The sequence below is a fragment of the Ylistrum balloti genome, unplaced genomic scaffold (genome assembly GCF_031769215.1).
Source record: "Ylistrum balloti isolate Yb309-2 unplaced genomic scaffold, AGI_CSIRO_Ybal_v1 Utg369660, whole genome shotgun sequence".
NCBI classification, from domain to species: domain Eukaryota; kingdom Metazoa; phylum Mollusca; class Bivalvia; order Pectinida; family Pectinidae; genus Ylistrum; species Ylistrum balloti.
In genome coordinates this window covers 279,414-298,825 of record NW_026781911.1, presented here as the reverse complement: position 1 = coordinate 298,825, position 19,412 = coordinate 279,414, and the positions used below count along the sequence as shown (strand labels likewise).

Sequence of the window (19,412 nt, the reverse complement as noted above, 5' to 3'; positions counted from 1 at the left end):
GAGGTTTACTGCTGATACGTCCTGGGTTTCAAAATAAACGATAACTTCTATCTAATGATATTGCGTGGGAATCCATCTTGTTTCTTGTCTACCAATGTTAATTCACACCATACATTGTTGTGCCGGTAGTAATATTCACATGATGCTTTATCCTTACTAAATGGTAGACGCTTGCATTCTTGTTAGTCGTCACCTACTTCAATGACATTATGGCTTTCATATCCAGTTTCCTGACGATTAAACATGGCAACAAATGAATAGAATTCATCTTGTGTTTTTATGCTCGCCGAAGGGAGAGCATTTAGTCGCCGCTTTGTCCGTCCGTCATAATTTTGTCCAGAGCATATCACAAAAACTACAAGCGGTATTAACATGAAACTTCATAGGTATATCTCGGTAGGGAGAAGTGCAGTGTACAAGAACCATAACTCCCTTTTGCATTTTTAGGAGTTATTGCCCTTTGTTATGTTCCGGAGCATAATACAAAAACTATAAGATATATCAACACGAAACTTCAAGCGTTTATTTGGGGATCATCCATCGGTTCTAAAGATTCTCTTGTTCTTTCTGTTTATCATTTCCGATAATGTACTCCAGCATTTCTTCCAACTTATCCCAACAGCAATAACCTGTTCCTTATAGCTCCAACAATATCATGTTGCACTTGACAGCTGTCCATATGTGTCTGATTGTTACACAATTTCCACTTTGGGTGATGTCAATGTGGAGTTCATAAAGCTTTTTCATACTCTTCAATCACAAAGTCATACAGGAGAGTAAAGTTTTCTTTCGTGGCATCTGTCCACCTGTCGCCCAGCGTATCACCGACCGTCTCCAAGAATGTGACCTTCATGTCCTGAAAGAGAAACCGCCGGTTAGTGAATATACTGCCAACCATAACGGCGATCTAAGAGAGTTTAGTTTACACAGTGACAACTTTTGGAAGGGAGCTGTGACAAAACCACAAACGGGAGGGGAATTGTCCCCTATGGCAATGTTTCATTGTGTTAGTGGCAGCTTCCATTATGCATCTTATTTTAGTATTCCATATCGTTCCAAGCATAAGCAGGCGTATTAATACGACATAATGCCAAACATGTTTAATTCATTGCTACATGAAGACTGATCATTTGCGTCTTTTCGAAGCATTGTTAATGTAGGAGATATCTGATATAATCTGAGTAAATACAATATAAACATTGTCTTCAAATTACTGTCAAATACGCCAAATAATAGGTTCTTCTTGAATTGCCAATAATTACCTATGACTAACGAATATCTCGCAGGTAAGACCTCCCTGAATATTTAAATAAAAAAAAACCCTGGAATTTCTCTGGACGTATACTAGCCTTTATCATGTCCAGGGTCATAAGACCAATCTTGGCGGTCCTTCTTATCTTCTTAATGGCTACGTCGACTTCCTCAAGGTTACCTAATACGTCATCAAACACCTGAAAGGCTCCCATTGCATCGATCCCAAACTCAATGCTGGCTCTCATCGACTCTTCTTGCTCCATATTCTTGGCATTCGGGAAGCACTCTTTATATTGCGGGTATTTATTAATAAATCTGAAAAAATACCCTTTGTCAAGTGAATAAAAAGAGATTGTTTTAATTTGAAATCGTTAATTGATTTTTGTTTAAGGGAAAATAGACTATATGATCGGGATTGAACTATATAAACGAGAAGCCTGGAATTGACACTAAACGAAATATTTGTCGATTTGATATTAAACAACCTGCATAACTTCATACCTGATGAGATTCTCTTTGGCACTTTTTTCGAGCGTCCTCATAAGTGGTTTCCACGAGTTGACAGTGTTGAACTGCTGCCTGTAGGTACTAAAAGGTAGCCTTGGATCTACTTTCTTAGCAGCGGTATTGGACACCGGAAGCTCCGCAGCCGCGGCAGAGCCGGCGTTAGTTTTGCTAGCCTTTCCTTTAGAATTCCCCATCATTGTCTCGTTTAGATTTGCTCTAAAAGCAAACAATTAATTCAACATTACAACCGAGGAAGAACAAGGCGATGTTCATGACATCGTGTTGTCGCATCTAGAGCTGGAAGACAAATGATTGTATTTTTTACGATTGCATGTATGTGTTTATCCTGATGACATGCGGATACAATATGTTTTATATATGTGGCGAGAATCCGCACGTGTCGAATTGGTTAGAACATTTACAGCCAGCTCTAACATCAATGATACAAACGTAAACCTACGCTGTAATAGGATTGCGTTGGTTTGGGTAATACCTGATTATCTACCTTTATTGTCACGCTCTTGATGATACCAGGTATATATACATTTCTAGAGTAGTCACTACTCTTAAGTCTTCTCGAAGCTTCATTGCGAAGTCTCAAAGAACAAAATGTCTTTTTTGATCAGCGCACAAGTCGACGCTTCCTGACATGCTTTGGAGCAATGGTCATCAACCTTGGGATCCAAATCTGTGTTTGTGTGATAGCAGAATGCAGCTTACGGGCGTGTCCTGGGATATGTTTACACGCCATGTCGCGGCTTAGCTAAGGACAATGCAAGGTAAGAACCATCAACTAACCCACAGAAAAAAAACGCTTCGTTCGCTGATACCACATGGTTTGTGAACAAGAGTCAATCAGTAGTTATAGGTGTCAGTTTAAACAGTCAGGGGCGTAGCTTCCATAGAAAGAAAAAAATAAACCGCGCTTACACATAAAAAAATCCTTACATAGAGTATTTCGGACAAAATTACAAAACTAAGGTTGAAAGTAAATATCTCATATTTTTGATAAATTAATAAATATAAATAGAAAATTGTTGAATAACTAGGCCTAGTGCATTGCTTTCCGGAACTTTATACACGTCATACTATTCTACTTCTTACTCTCATTTCAACGTTTCCTATTATAATGTTGTTAAAGTGCAAATTTTCAAAATGAAGACTTCTGGATTACAGACGTCGATCGACAAATTTTTAAAACAAAATAAAGTCGAATCGAGTGACCACACTAAAAGTGACACACCAAAGACCGAAGGTACATATAACCAAGATACAGAAATTGTCAGGGACATTTTCGCGAATCAAAAGAACAGAAAGTTTGCTTTAATTTAGTCAGGAGTTGAAGTTTGTTGTTAAATAAATAAAAAAAACTGTCTCGGAAACGATTCGAAACATCTTTGATATCATGAAATTCATTTTCTCAAGACCCCTCGCCTAGGCTTACACATTTCTACTGGGCTAGCTACGCCCCTGACAGTTACCAAGTTCAGTCAACCTTATTAGAAATATGTGTCTTTCAAAAAAAGTTCAGGATGTTGTTTCTTTTTGTTGAGCTAAATATAACGGCTTTTAGGTTATCGATAGCATCAAGCACATGTTCAGAGCATTTGTATCTTCTACTCTTTTTCTTACATTAGTGTGTGAAATCCACTTCCCTAGTCTGCGGTGTTTACATGTCCCAGCTGGTTCGGTATACGGGGACCTTTCCCCAATAATTAAATTGCAGTCATAGATATTGGCAACTGACGGATGTATTTACAACAAGAGGTTTCGATACAGGTTAGTGATAGTGAAGACTATGGAAAAGTGTTACGGTTGTCATCGTGATCTCAGTGAGAGAGGTTGGACGTGTTTGTTGCCCGCTAGAACTCCATGTGGTTTCGTTGTTGTATAACATGTTTTCAGTTGAGAATGCGACATTACTTGGGTTAGTCAAAATTGACATTGTGTGTATTTTCAATGAAATAGAAGAAGCTCATTATTCCTGAACACCTGGTCGTTTGTTCATACAAGTAGCATGCCCTTGTATTGATCGATTTCGAGATTTTCTGTATTCAGATAAACTTGTGATGCAGTTTAGTTCACCGTTTGGGAAAAAAAACTGTGTCTAACTCTGGTTAAAAGGTACCGTTCACAATTTTTAATCACAAGGCTTTGTTTACTTGCGTGTGTTTTACTACAAACTTTGTATTAAAATGTGTTATTCACTCGTGTGTCTTTAGTAAAATCCTTGGTATCAAAATACGTTATTCACTTGAGTGTCGTTTGTGCAATCTTTGTTGACCTTTGACCTTGCGGTCTCCTCTTGGTGTATTTTTTGTTTAACTATTAAATTATTAAGTTGCGTCATGCACCTGTTGTATTTGCAGTAGCGTTATATTTGCCACGTTATCATATTTGCTGTGGTATTATTCGGCGGTGTTAAGTTTGCAGCGGTTTTTATTTACAGTGGTGTAATGTTTGTCGTAGGTAACAATATATCATTACCGACGTTGCCTTGTTATGATATTTGGAAGGATGTTGGCAAAGCATCATACAGATACTTTCCTGTTAACTTGATATAGTTTTGTTTAATAAATATAAATCCACCATTTAGCTGATACCATAAGTTCTGGAAAATGAAGTGAAAATTCCCATAGAAAATGCATCCATAGGGGGTTAAAAAATATCTCGCATCGAAATATTGAACGGAATTAATAGAGATGTTATCATCCCAGGTTACAGAAATGTGTAGTACAGCAGCTTTTCTAGCATTTTTTGTGATTCTTTATTCTTAATTTTTAAGTAGATATTACGATATTTATAGATTTTTAAGGTTTGAAAATTAACTATAGCGCTTTCCCAATTTTCAGTGATGAAAATTCGCTCTGGAAATTTTGAAATGAACCATGGTTCAACAGCAAGGCACAATATTTAAATAATTTGCAGTGATTGATTGTATTTAAACTTGATTTTGTTTTCTGTTTGATTTTTTTCTCACGTGGATTACATAGATCATAACGATCGATTATTTAGCATGTCTGTGTTGTGCTCTGTATTAATCGAGTATCGATGATGTAATATTTTCATGCATCACGATTTGACCAGAGTGGATATATTTGGTTAAGGACGATTTAACACATTGACATGCGCGATGATGACTTTAATACATGATTCATTACTATGTGGTTCAGATGTTAACATCGGATGTGTTGAACCAATGACACGTGACATGGGACAGGGTGCAAACTAATTATTACATTTCTAGACGATGACGTAACAACTGTACGCTATATATCATTTCCACTCGTATTATAAAATCTTCGTTGAGAACATTGTCATCAAATAACATACATGTATACACATATAGGATTCAGTACTTTAGATACCAATTAATACCTAGACAATATATGTTTTACATTAAAAGTACGAAACAACTGTACGATGCATTTAAGTTTAATGTTTGGCCTTACTTTGTCTAACACTAGTTCTATATGAAAAGGAACTATTCACTTGTGTGTCTTTTATACATTTTGCGAGATTGCAAGTAGTAGACACTTTTTGTAGACATTTAGTCCCCGAGGTTATTCATCCCAACAGTGACATAGTTCAGAATATACACACATACTTGACGTTCTTATAAAACCATGAGATATTTGAAAATTTATTGAATAATAAGACTTGTGCACCTTCCCATCTAGATTTTGGTATCTCTTTCTCGATCAACTTGAATTGTTTCTTGTTTCAAAATTTAGGCACTAAGCATCCCGGATGAATCCTGGAAAGACGAAACAGCTGTATGATACAGTTTAATTCATTATTTGGCACTAAATTTGCATTAAAAGGTACTTTTCTCTCGTGTGTCTTTTGTACAATCTTTGGTATCAAAATGTGCTATTCACTCATGTGTCTTTTGTACAATCTTTGGTATCAAAATGTGCTATTCACTCATGTGTCTTTTGTACAATCTTTGGTATCAAAATGTGCTATTCACTCATGTGTCTTTTGTACAATCTTTGATAACAGAAGAGATTTTACTCTCGATCCATCAGCTTTGATTTATTGAATGAGAATATATATATTGATTTGTAACATCTGTCGAGTACATGTGATGGAAGTTATTACTATTCACGGTTCACTTGATCTTCAGAAAATCAAAAGTTGTGTTTTCAAAATCGTAATCTATATTGAGACACTACATTCAAGAGGTGGTGCCAGTAAATGTCACCAGTCCATAGTGGACTGTCCCTAAAGGCAACAACATCAATTTCTAATCGCGAACAGTCTTTTAAGACAACAACATAGTTGATAATGCTTTTGAACGATTCGAAAACAAATAGGTCAAGTGTTACTTGTGTACCTTTATATGATGTAATAACACCAGCAAGAACAAACTAATTAGAAAGGGGTTATCCAGGAAATATCCAGACACATAAAATCTCAACTTTGTCTGTAAAGCAAAAATAAAATTATACGATCATCAATCGGTTTTCCAGATACCAAATTGAAATTTTATGTCTGATACAAATATACGACTCTCATGAGATCCATAATACAGGTCTTTCCTATTACAGGTATAACTGATTTAGTGTATACGACAAGTGATAACTTTTATATCCTCAAAACTCCGAGGTACATATGTTTATTTAGGAATATACGTCACTCTAGCGTGGTGCGTGAATTATAGTATAAGCTTCAACCACATACTCACTGCAGTTAATTATGAAGAAGTCTGTAAAATGTCTCTGTAAGTCTAGATTAAAAACAAACAACAAAAACTTATGTTTCCGACAGAAGTTGGAAAACCAATATATACTTGTAGTAGCGTCATAATTAGGACAATGATTTCTGTGGCAGTGACTTAACTCCTTAATTGATTTTAACGGATATAACGCATACCTGACGGGGCCGGAAACCTTCATCCAATAACACCCCCGTTAGATGATGTTACATAGATGTCATGAAAAATATGTAATTGGTGTTATAACAATAATATAAGAGTAATATACTTTATTTCAATCTTACCATAAACATGCATAACTTACACGAATATCTACATGCGGGAGCGTCTCATGCTGAGGAAATTTTGTTACGAAAACGTATTTTCGCCTACTTTTGAATATAATACATGTGTTATTGTCGTGTGAATTGGGAAGGAGAGATAGTGTACATCACACTACCGATACGCATTGATAGGCGTGCATGCTGTTATACTTTATGTTGTGTATGGTACCAGTTACGGCGTAAACCATTTAACGTAAATATCAGATATCTTAAAACAAAACCTAGATTTGATACAAGATACTAGTAAATCAAATGTGTAAACATCATCACTGTACTATATTGAACACGTGATCTGACTTCCTGGAGAGAAGTAGGTTTGTCATTAACGACTGCAGTAAAGGTTAGTCAATGCTCTTCATTCAATGTGCATATTGTCAGACTCATTCCAAAAAGTACAAAACAATGACGTGTACATTGTATATTTCCATAGTAAATGATTGAGCAATATTCAAATGATACTTATAATTTGTGCAAGTAAGCATTAATACCACCCAACACTAACGGCAAACGAGTGTCCTTTTCTTTTTATATATTCAATAATAACAGATATATTTCACAAGTGTTTCTAATACTTTAATATATATCACGAGTGCGCAGTCACTAGTGAAAATCACTCTTTTATCAGTGAGATATTTCTCTAAACATATATTTCACTGGCAAAGATGTATTAAGTAGTTATCGTTTTCAATGAGATTCGATCTCCAACTGTTTATAATAATGCACATCATTAGCTAGCAGTTTCGAAGGGAGATTAAAATCATAGTCATCTACTTTGATAGTCACCAGAATAAAAATGAATAATAATCATTAATGACATAGTCTTCAAAAGATAAAAAAAACTGTTACGAATCGACAAATCCATGTTATAACAACCTTGTGTCAATATAGCTTGTTGTTGTATATACGTCATCAAGAACAACTAACACGATAACACGTATTGGAGACATCATTTTGGTTAAGTTTTAACGAGGTTATAGAACCGATACCACGAAAGGAAATATTGTGGTGAACATCTTGTGTAAGGGCCACAATCACAATATTAAAGGGATCATTTTTATAGAACTACCAAGAGGAAGACATTGAGGAAATTCTTTTGAATAGAACCGAACCAAGAAGACAATATTAGAGGAATCACTTTGTGTAGAACCACCATCAAAAACAATACTAGAGGGACCACTTTGTGTAGAACCACCATCAGAAACAATATTAGAGGAATCACTTTGTGTAGAACTACTATCAGAAACAATATTAGAGGTATCATTTTGTGTAGAACCACCATCAGAAACAATATTAGAGGTATCATTTTGTGTAGAACCATCATTAGGAAGACAATACTAGAGGGATCACTTTGTGTAGAACCATCATTAGGAAGACAATACTAGAGGGATCATTTTGTGTAGAACCACCATCATAAACAATACTAGAGGGTTCACTTTGTGTAGAACCACTATCAGAAACAATATTAGAGGAATCATTTTGTGTAGAACCACTATCAGAAACAATACTAGAGGGATCATTTTGTGTAGAACCATCATTAGGAAGACAATACTAGAGGAATCACTTTGTGTAGAACCATCATTAGGAAGACAATACTAGAGGGATCATTTTGTGTAGAACCACCATCAGAAACAATACTAGAGGGTTCACTTTGTGTAGAACCACTATCAGAAACAATACTAGAGGGATCATTTTGTGTAGAACCATCATTAGGAAGACAATACTAGAGGAATCACTTTGTGTAGAACCATCATTAGGAAGACAATACTAGAGGGATCATTTTGTGTAGAACCACCATCAGAAACAATACTAGAGGGTTCACTTTGTGTAGAACCACTATCAGAAACAATACTAGAGGGATCATTTTGTGTAGAACCATCATTAGGAAGACAATACTAGAGGAATCACTTTGTGTAGAACCATCATTAGGAAGACAATACTAGAGGAATCACTTTGTGTAGAACCACCATCAGGGAGACAGTACTAGAGGGATCATTTTGTGTAGAACCACCATCAGGGAGACAGTACTAGAGGGATCATTTTGTGTAGAACCACCATCAGGGAGATAGTACTAGAGGGATCATTTTGTGTAGAACCACGAGCAGGGAAACAGTACTAGAGGTATAATTTTGTATAGAACCACAACCAGGAGGACAATACTAGAGGGATCATTTTGTAAACAGATCATCCTGGTTATTACGTATTAGTAGCAATATCAGGAAGACGATGTTCGGGGGATCGGAACGGAATAAGCAGCATGGAGATTTTTTATCAGATTTCAATTATGCTTTTGATGCCTTGGGCAAAGAAGAAATGATGACAGTTGCGCTGTTATTTAAGTCCGTATCAGCACGCCTTTTCCATTTCTGACACAATAAAGTCATATAGCAGATTGAAGTTTTCCGAAGTTGTATCCGTCAGTCTGTCCCCAAGATTGTGCCGCAATGTCTCCATAAAGGTTGCTTTCATATCCTGTAAAATAACCAGAACAGAACTGCAGTGCTCTTCTCAATAGTCATATACTAAAACTATTTTAAACAGCAGAGCAGGATTTAAAAACTGATCCAAATTGAAATATTTATTCTCAATCACAGAAAAGGAAGATAAATCACTACCATACACTTTTCAACTGACGAGCAATCAATATTCACAGTTATACTTTGATCCTTGTCATCCTTGTTGCCATTCGGATAAAAACGTTTATCATTTAAAGACGATGAATCTTTTTTATTAGGTTCTATATTATTTTTCATACCTTGACCATTAATACTGTTATGGAACCTGATGCGGCCACCCGATGTATTTCTTCCAATCCTATACCAACACTTTCTAAGTTCACGATGACGTCATCAAACATTTGGAATATGTCGACTGCCCTTGTCTCAAACTCGAGACTTTCTCGCATGGCGTCTTCCGTCGGCAAATCCTTAATTTCCGGGAAACTTTCCTTGTAGGCGGGGAAACGTTCGAAGAATCTGAAGTAAAAAAAATCGCTGAAATTTTATTTTCCGTCGTCCTATGCTGAGAATGGTTTAAAAGATGTATGGATTTCTTTAAGCACATCATAACAAATGTTTCGGTACATATCGGGTTTACCCATCAAATGAATTCATAAACAAACCATGTTACAGAATGGTGTAAATACTAGTAGTTAATTGTATATATATCATATAGTCAAATGGATGCCAAAGAATTTCAGCTGATTTGGATATTGTTTACCACCTAAATACGCCGTCGTACATAATCTACTGCAGCCGACGACAAGGATTATAGTCTCGGGCGTCATTCTTCCTCACTAACCTACGTCAGTACGCATACTCTAACATCTACATTTGTCCCAGGCGATCAGTCGATAAGAAACCCTGTTACCACAAGCAGCCAGTTATCACGCGGAGATCTTGGTAAGACAACACAAGAAGATGTTTATATTCACGACGATTAGCTGTGAGGGACATTAAGCATTAGTAAAAATGTACCTACATCAGCAAACTTTGTGAGGTTAATCCTAGAGAGTTAATCCCATGACCTCTCAGCGATTTTGTTTTGTATGTTAAATGCAATAAGTGACAACAGCAATAAACAGTCTTAAGTTTACTGTCGTATTCTCTGCAGTGAATACCCTGCCATACTCAGTCCTATTTGTGACCACGGTGCGAAGTAAAAATTTAAAAAAAAATGAATTAAAACGGGAAAATAGCATATTTAAAGCTTACTATTGGGTAAAAATCTGTTTTATCACATGAAACGTGAGAAACTGTAACCGACCATGAAGTTGACAAACATATGTATATGTATTTCTAGATGACGTGAAAGTAATATCATGCTCTCAAAGTAATGCTGTCAGTGATCCACCGTTAATACTAAGGTGTACCGTACATGTGGTGTTATGACATCAGCAGCTAGAATATCCCCAACAGAGGTCAAACCCATGACAATCAACCTGCTATTCTCTAAACCACATGTTCTGTAAGTACAAAATTCGTAATTTTTCACATAAGAAGATTGAAATAATTACATACAATTTCCTTGTTGGTTGTACCTGTAGATCCCATTGTCAATGAAGGTCGAGAAAAGTAGATCGGTTAATTCGTTCTATGAGTGAAATACAGTTATATTATCGAAATCGTGATAGAATATGCACCCTACTTTGTTTTGGTATTGATGTCATTTTATTCAAAGCTGGTATCAATGGCAGCCACCAAAAGTGTCTATTAAAACAAGTAGAATTTCCTTGCCATGAATCATTGAGTACGCGTGTGGTAATGAACGTTTTCTGAAGATTGATAGGTTTCAGAATTTTGTGTATTTATATCTAACTATGTAATGATATGGCGTCAATTAGTGTAGTGTATCCGTATGATGTAATTACTTTACACTGTAAAGATACCAAATACTTGTTACAAACTTTAATCTTACACAGACAGGAGCTTCATATATAATAGGCAGGTACATACTAATTAGTGAGATAACCATGATCTGTGTTTATAAAGGTAAACACTTCTCTGTATAACTACCTCTGTTTATATCTGATAGATCATATATACCAGGGCAAATATATTTAAAAACCTGTTATTTATGAAGCGGATTTTACAGTTCGGCGTGAATTATTTAACTTACGAACAATATCGAGTACTGGAAGCGAGTCATGTTTGACTCTCGTACAATGGAACTGAATTAAATCCCTTTTTCACAAATTGCGTCTTTCCGAACACCGGTAAATGTCAGTGGCAGTTAGAAGATTGGCCGGGAGGGAGAGGGGCCGGGAGGGAGAGAAGGAGTGGTACGTAGATATGTAAATAAAAGATAAAATCTAGTCATATGTAGTCTCCCAGATGCCGTTAGCGTATAACGGAACATCCATTACTATAACTGGATTCCGAATGTTCTTATGGTTTGTTTTTAGCACACAAGATGTTTTACCCTTCCGTGGTTGTTTAGATATTGTTTTAAGATACCAAAACAAACATCAATACACGATTATATACCTTAAACTTTTATAGGAAAGCAATACACCAGAACCTGTACTAAAACTAGCGGTAACTTACACATATACACAGTGTAATGAATCTTACTTATCTCAACTAGGTCCAGTCAGGTGGAAATTATAATCTTTCACGATCTGATTGAAATCAATATTGGCTGAGGGATATCAGATACGGTCTAATTCCTTTCCTTCCATTAGATATGATAATCAAACGATCGCATCACCTTTCTCTTTAATATCTATAAAGACAAATACATACAAAACCATCTATTTAAAAGATGTCTGTTTCACGCATCGCCAGCTCGACCTCACATGAATACAGTCAACCCCTCCAGTCATAGAAGTATGGTTCTAGAGAGGAACACTAAACGTCGTCATGAATTACTCAATTTGACCGATGGATCAGGTTCATTCTGTGTACAAATTATCATTTGAAATTTATATAACGACTATGACTATTACGTGTGAACATGGACGATGATAGGCATTGTTAGGCGAAGTGAAGTCTGCTTTGGTATACCTTTCTTTATCTTGATATTAAAATAAACGTAAACAACAGGTATAACATTCATTCGACATAACTGTATGGTAAGCGTGATGATTTATCTTTCCCAGCAGTGATCAGAAAAATGAAATGGCCGACATGTGGCCATCTTGGATTTTCACTTTGGAAATTTGTTTTCGCAATTTCTTAAGAAGAATTAGATAGATCTCTCTCAAATTCCCTACGTAGGTTCCCCTTTGTCCCTAATTGTGCCCATTTAATTTTGGGACTAAAAAAATAATGGCCGACAGATCTTGGACTTTGACTTTGAATCTTTCTTATCACTACTTCGTGAGAAATACTAACTACATAGATACTTCTCAAATTTCATGTATAGGTTCCTTTTGGTCCTTTTTTGGGCCTGTTAGATTTTAGGACATATCAGAAAAAACAAAATGTCTTTCAGGTGACCATCTTGTATTTGGCAAGATAAGACTATCATCGCTACTTCTGCAAAGGAATATTCAAATTTCTTATCATAAAGAGCAAAAACAGAAAAGAGACGAGAAAAGAAGGAAAAAGAAAAAAAAATCCCAATTTCAAAAAGCAAATAAAGATCAAACGATGTTGGGCACCAAGATCCTTTTGGGATCTCTTGTTATTGATTTTGAGACATATTCACAATTCATTGACATGTCAGCATTCAGTATGATGATTTGAAAGACACCATTCTAAATGGTGCCATACTTATCATTGTCTCCTCGTCTAAGTGGAAGAAGAAGCAGATGGCAGAAATAGTTGTCTTTGCCATGTCTTTCATATGTAAAATTTTAAAAAAGATTTTAAAATGTCTTTCATATGTAACATCAGTGACCTTTGTAACTCGAATATTTGAGTCCTTAACTCATGCTTTTCCTGTAGGACTCACTCAAATTTTGAGATCCCACTATATCTCCTTATAACTGGAGTCATAAAAAATTGAAAATGTTTCTCTGGACTCATCAGAAAAAAACCTACAAAAACTCCTGAAAACGTGAAACATTACAAACTTGAATAAAAATCTATGACTTGATTGAAAATGCAGACAAGGGTGTATAAGGAATATATACTACTTCCAGCTCTCCAACTCGCTGGCAATAAAATGTTTACAACAATCATGAAAGTCTATGGTATCTTCACCAGGTAAACCCAAATTCTTTGTCTCAAATCTGAGAAGGATACGTCATTACATGTTAACGGGATTGCCTTTGTTGAAACTATATATTAGGTCAAAAAGGGGGAAAAACAAACACACGAATGTTTACTGACTTACATGAATAAACAAGGCACTGACACAGAAATGCCTTGGACCGCTCGATTGACTTGTATGGTGAATCTACATATAGTTATTGGATAGTCATTCAATATAAGGTAGTTTGGGTAGCATTTGATATAACCAATTCAATTACGTCTTACTCTCACTAATATAGACTTAAACATTAGACATTTACTGTGAAAATATTCTTCAGAAACTTACTGAATGAGGAACATAAAATCTAGAGTAATTATGGCTTGCTGTAGATGGTATTTTTAAGAAGTAAATGAAAGAGCAGATTAACTAAGCACTCGGTAATTAAATATGTACTAGATATTGTAACTGTGTGTTGTTAGAAATAGAATGATGTTAAAACCCTAGGGTAGTTTACAACAATCACACACAACAACCACACACAACAACCCTCAATTACATGTAAATACATAATACTGAAAGAAAGAATGAAAGAAAAAATGCAATGCTCCTACAATTGTAATGAAAGATAATGAAAGAAAGACAACGGTAAATCAGCGACTGACAAACACGTGTAAATAGTGTGCAATTACAACTGATCTGAAAGCATGGGCAAAATAATACAGTTACAGTAGTCTAGTCTCAGTACACGTTTTACCTTATTAGATGGTCTTTTGATGTGTCCTCCATTGTCCTCATCACATTTTTCCATGCATTTTTGATGCTAAATATCTGTCTATAATTACTGAAGGGTAGCCGAGGGTCCACCGTTTTCCGAGAAGAACTTGATTCAGGTAAATTAACCTGGCCACTTTTCCTGGATTTACTTTTGGATCGTTTTAACCTGGACTTGAGGTTTCCCATGGTTGCTGGTTATTTCTTCTTCATTAATTATTTCCTGCACACACTAATTAAGGCTGCATCACTAGGATATTTTGTTAATGCAGTGCATCAAATATCAATTTTAAATATGGTAAATTCTTGCACGTCCGTACTCCGTATTGACGTGTCAAAGGTGCAAATCTTACATATATACACGACCTGTACGGTGATAATATGAAAAGGAAGCCCAGCACTTGTCAGAACACGATTTCCTTCACATCAACACAGAATAATCACAATACAATTTTTTCTCACTCAAAAGGGTATTCACAAATTAAATCTCTACACAGGAATCACAATCTTTGATTCTTAATGCAAATGTAAGAACGTGACTTTTCATCAACTCCGTCCGACCAGTGAAACTTGCTTTCACACCTGTATCGGTGTACCAAATAGAAAGGTATATACAGGTAGACTTCACAGAGAAAGTGCCGACATTGCGTTGTGGGGTATACACCAATACACATAAAGAGGAGGAGAGCAAAGAAAAACAAACGATAGAAAGTGTTTATATAGTATATGTTTCAATGATTTACCAAAGATTACCAGTCAGACATAGCTGATAAGACCAAAATTAAACACAAATCTGTGATCAGAGTAGGTCGGCTATAAATGGTTTGTTAAATAGTATTGATTGGTAAGTTATACAGGTAAGTAATGGTATAAACATATACACTTAAAATTTACCTGTACATGTGCCAACTTCACAACATTAAGAAAACAGACCCGTTAAACACGTAGAATAAACCAAGCTTAATACAATACGAATTGGAGTCTTTGTGTGTATATAATAAATTAAAGTAGCTGCTGCTAGATTGAGCTGGAATTATTGTCGTAATGTTACGGTAAATCTAACCCCATTATATACACAAAATTTTGTGTTTGCATATGGCTTTTAATTCGTTAGTAAAATAGAGCGACAGCGATCTCTACCGACCATCTGACAAGAAGTTTAAATTTCACCATTCTTTCGGCTACAATCGTGGAGGAACCTTAAATCACCCCATATTTCACTTGACATATCATTATTGTAAATGTAATTTTCATGTGGACGACAAGGTAAATCCCTAATTGGGCCAGATTATATACCTATATGTCGATGACCCACTGATTGGTCCCTTGGTTAAATAGGCATCGATGATTCATACTGACAAAGTAAATAATGGTGTCTTTCAAATGTCTTAATTATCACATTACCAGATCATCCATGTCTGTTTGTTCACAACAAAATCATCAATTACCTCTGCACTTTTCATACTTTAAGACAATCAGAGGTTCGAATCTTATATATCGTCACTCTGACTATTTACTACGAAAATAAGAAATACCGTAAAGTATATAATGTCAATTAAAACTTACAATAAATCAAGGTAAAATATGAGCAAGGGAAAATTTCATATAGGGACGAATTTTAAAAGATAAAATGAGAATTAGACAACGTGTTCTGGAAGAATCGAATCTGCCTCATTTTTGGGCTTTCGTTGAGCGTTCGTCTTGTAAGGCCGAACTCACACCTGAGTCTAAAGATAGCAGTTACTTTGTGGCGGACGATAAGGATAATTTTTGTTTTCTTTCGTTTTTGTGTTTCTTTTGTGTAAGTGTGTTAAAGGCGCTTTGTCGCCGCAAACAAGTTGAGATTTACAACAAACAATAAAGCCAAACTTGCTTCATCGACAACACCCATCATACAAATCGTGGTCAGTAAAAATGAAAATACCGATATGTCAACAGAAAATTAATTCTAAATCGAGTTCTATGAATCTAGGGCAAAGTATGACAAAAGAAAGATTTACATAGAAACCCACAAAAAAAGAAATTGGAAAAATTACAGTCTAAACTGTGATGTGTATGTCCTATTGAAGGTAAATACAATTTCTATTTGATTCAGTCCTGATGGAGAAACAGGATGGCCATTTATATACATGTAAGATACTTTCTGAATATTCATTAGGTACAACTGATATCAATAACACACATTGAAAAGATAGTGTCACATTTAAGAGACTTAAGAGATTTCCATGAATGTCCCTTTTCAATTATCACGGAGACAGAAGATATCATGTGACATGTAAGTATGATATCTGACATTAAAATGAGAAATATTGCATTGTATCATTGGACACAAAGAGATTCAATCACCAAAGATACCTGGCTTTCTACTCCTGCGAAGAAAACTCATATTAATTTTTACGAACATGTTCAGTATCACTTACCATATATCTACCACTTTCTGAAATCATGGAGACGCCCCAACCATCATCACAATTGTATACGTGGTCTGATTATTGTTATACAAAACAACAGAAACACAGAAAAAACATTGGGAAGGAGATTATGTCAGTATCTATATTCATAAAATCAGTATTACTAAATTTGACCAATAGAAAATTCTTAACTTCAAATTATCAATTTTACTTGTGTGTAAACAGAGCATTTTCCTTAACAGTATCCGAGTTGTTGGATTGCAACATGTTACTTGTACTATTGCCAAGAGTTTTGCGAGTAGAGAAGGGACGCCGCTATGTGTTGAGGGATGGTGAATGTCTGAATGTGGAAACTTTTATTACTTTATTTGTCACAATCAGTTCCATGGATCCAAGTACAGATATGCAGCAGAGTGTCAAGGTTCTATATCACACAATTAACATACTAGGCATGTGTGTGCCTTGTTCTATGTCAGTCTCTATACACGTAACAAGAAACCAGCAATTCTGCATGCTGTCATTATAGCCATACCTGCATGCTGAGATGATGTTTACAGTCAAACAATAGGTGTCAAAGACAATGTTTTGTGAGACGCGAAAATATGTTGACGTAAATTAAATTTGATAATTAAAATAAACAATCGACACAATAGTCCAATATTGTACTTATAGGGAGAAGGGGTCCATTATTGTAGATAATGGGAGAAGGGGTCCAATATTGTAGATAACGGGAGAAGGGGTCCATTATTGTAGATAACGGGAAAAGGGGTCCAATATTGTAGATAATGGGAGAAGGGGTCCAATATTGTAGATAACGGGAGAAGGGGTCCAATATTGTAGATAACGGGAGAAGGGGTCCATTATTGTAGATAACGGGAGAAGGGGTCCAATATTGTAGATAATGGGAGAAGGGGTCCAATATTGTAGATAATGGGAGAAGGGGTCCAATATTGTAAATAATGGGAGAAGGGGTCCAATACTGTAGATAATGGGAGAAGGGGTCCAATATTGTAAATAATGGGAGAAGGGGTCCAATATTGTAAATAATGGAAGAAGAGGTTCAATACTGTAGATAATGGGAGAAGGGGTCCAATATTGTAGATAATGGGAGAAGGGGTCCAATATTGTAGATAACGGGAGAAGAAGTTCAATATTGTAGATAATGGGAGAAGGGGTCCAATATTGTAGATAATGGGAGAAGGGGTCCAATATTGTAGATAATGGGAGAAGGGGTCCAATATTGTAGATAATGGGAGAAGGGGTCCAATATTGTAGATAATGGGAGAAGGGGTCCAATATTGTAGATAACGGGAGAAGTTCAATATTGTAGATAATGGGAGAAGGGGTCCAATATTGTTATTGTAGATAATGGGGGGTCCAGAAGATAATGGGGTCCAATATTGTAGATAATGGGAGAAGGGGTCCAATACTGTAGATAATGGGAGAAGGGGTCCAATATTGTAGATAATGGGAGAAGGGGTCCAATATTGTAGATAATGGGAGAAGGGGTCCAATATTGTAGATAATGGGAGAAGGGGTCCAATATTGTAGATAATGGGAGAAGGGGTCCAATATTGTAGATAATGGGAGAAGGGGTCCAATATTGTAGATAATGGGAGAAGGGGTCCAATATTGTAGATAATGGGAGAAGGGGTCCAATATTGTAGAGGATGGGAGAAGGGGACCAATATTGTAGATACTGGGAGAAGGGGTCCAATATTGTAGATACTGGGAGAAGGGGACCAATATTGTAGATAATGGGAGAATGGGTCCAATACTGTAGATAATGGGAGAAGGGGTCCGATATTGTAGATAACGGGAGAAGGGTGCAATACTGTAGATAATGGGAGAAGGGGTCCAATATTGTAGATAATGGGAGAAGGGGTCCAATATTGTAGATAATGGGAGAAGGGGTCCAATATTGTAGATAATGGGAGAAGGGGTCCAATATTGTAGATAATGGGAGAAGGGGACCAATATTGTAGATAATGGGAAAATGGGTCCGATATTGTAGATAATGGGAGAAGGGGTCCTATATTGTAGATAACGGGAGAATAGGTCAAATACTGTAGATAACGGGAGAAGGGGTCAAATGCTGTAGATAACGGGAGAAGGGGTCCAATATTGTAGAAAATGAGAGAAGGGGTCCAATATTGTAGATAATGGGAGAAGGGGTCCAATATTGCAGATAACGGGAGAAGGGGACCAATATTGTAGATACTGGGAGAAGGGTCCAATACTGTAGATAATGGGAGAAGGGGTCCAATACTGTAGATAATGGGAGAAGGGGTCCAATATTGTAGATAATGGGAGAAGGGGTCCAATATTGTAGATACTGGGAGAAGGGGTCCAATACTGTAGATAATGGGAGAAGGGGTCCAATATTGTAGAGAATGGGAGAAGGGGTCCAATATTGTAGATAATGGGAGAAGGGGTCCAATATTGTAGATAATGGGAGAAGGGGACCAATATTGTAGATACTAGGAGAAGGGGTCCAATATTGTAGATAATGGGAGAAGGGGTCCTATATTGTAGATAATGGGAGAAGGGTCCAATATTGTAGATAATGGGAGAAGGGGTCCAATATTGTAGATAATGGGAGAAGGGGTCCTATATTGTAGATAATGGGAGAAGGGTCCAATACTGTAGATAATGGGAGAAGGGGTCCAATATTGTAGATAATGGGAGAAGGGTCCAATATTGTAGATAATGGGAGAAGGGGTCCAATACTGTAGAGAATGGGAGAAGGGGTCCAATATTGTAGATAATAGGGGAGGGGTCAAATACTTC

The 19,412-nt window shown here is 36.2% G+C and overlaps 3 protein-coding genes across 3 annotated transcripts in view; 1 reads left to right on the top strand and 2 right to left on the bottom strand.

The window, feature by feature from the left end:
* Nucleotides 1-600: 600 nt before the first annotated feature.
* On the bottom strand, nt 601-1,958 carry LOC132558513 (uncharacterized). Its single transcript, XM_060223083.1, has 3 exons — nt 1,756-1,958; nt 1,350-1,569; nt 601-856 (listed from the first exon to the last, which is right to left on the bottom strand). Exons 1-3 carry the CDS (start codon nt 1,956-1,958, stop codon nt 731-733), a joined length of 549 nt encoding a protein of 182 aa, XP_060079066.1. The 3' UTR covers nt 601-730.
* Nucleotides 1,959-8,770: 6,812 nt separating this feature from the next.
* On the bottom strand, nt 8,771-14,400 carry LOC132558546 (globin-1-like). Its single transcript, XM_060223127.1, has 3 exons — nt 14,195-14,400; nt 9,557-9,776; nt 8,771-9,273 (listed from the first exon to the last, which is right to left on the bottom strand). The coding sequence occupies exons 1-3, from the start codon at nt 14,398-14,400 to the stop codon at nt 9,148-9,150; spliced, it is 552 nt and encodes a 183-aa protein (XP_060079110.1). The 3' UTR covers nt 8,771-9,147.
* Nucleotides 10,722-19,412, top strand: part of LOC132558529 (UPF0696 protein C11orf68 homolog) — a 38,292-nt gene continuing 29,601 nt past the window's right edge. The window contains exon 1 of the mRNA XM_060223115.1: nt 10,722-10,767. Coding sequence (XP_060079098.1) covers nt 10,761-10,767 — 7 coding nt within the window. The 5' untranslated portion in view covers nt 10,722-10,760. The remainder of the gene's footprint in view (nt 10,768-19,412) is intronic.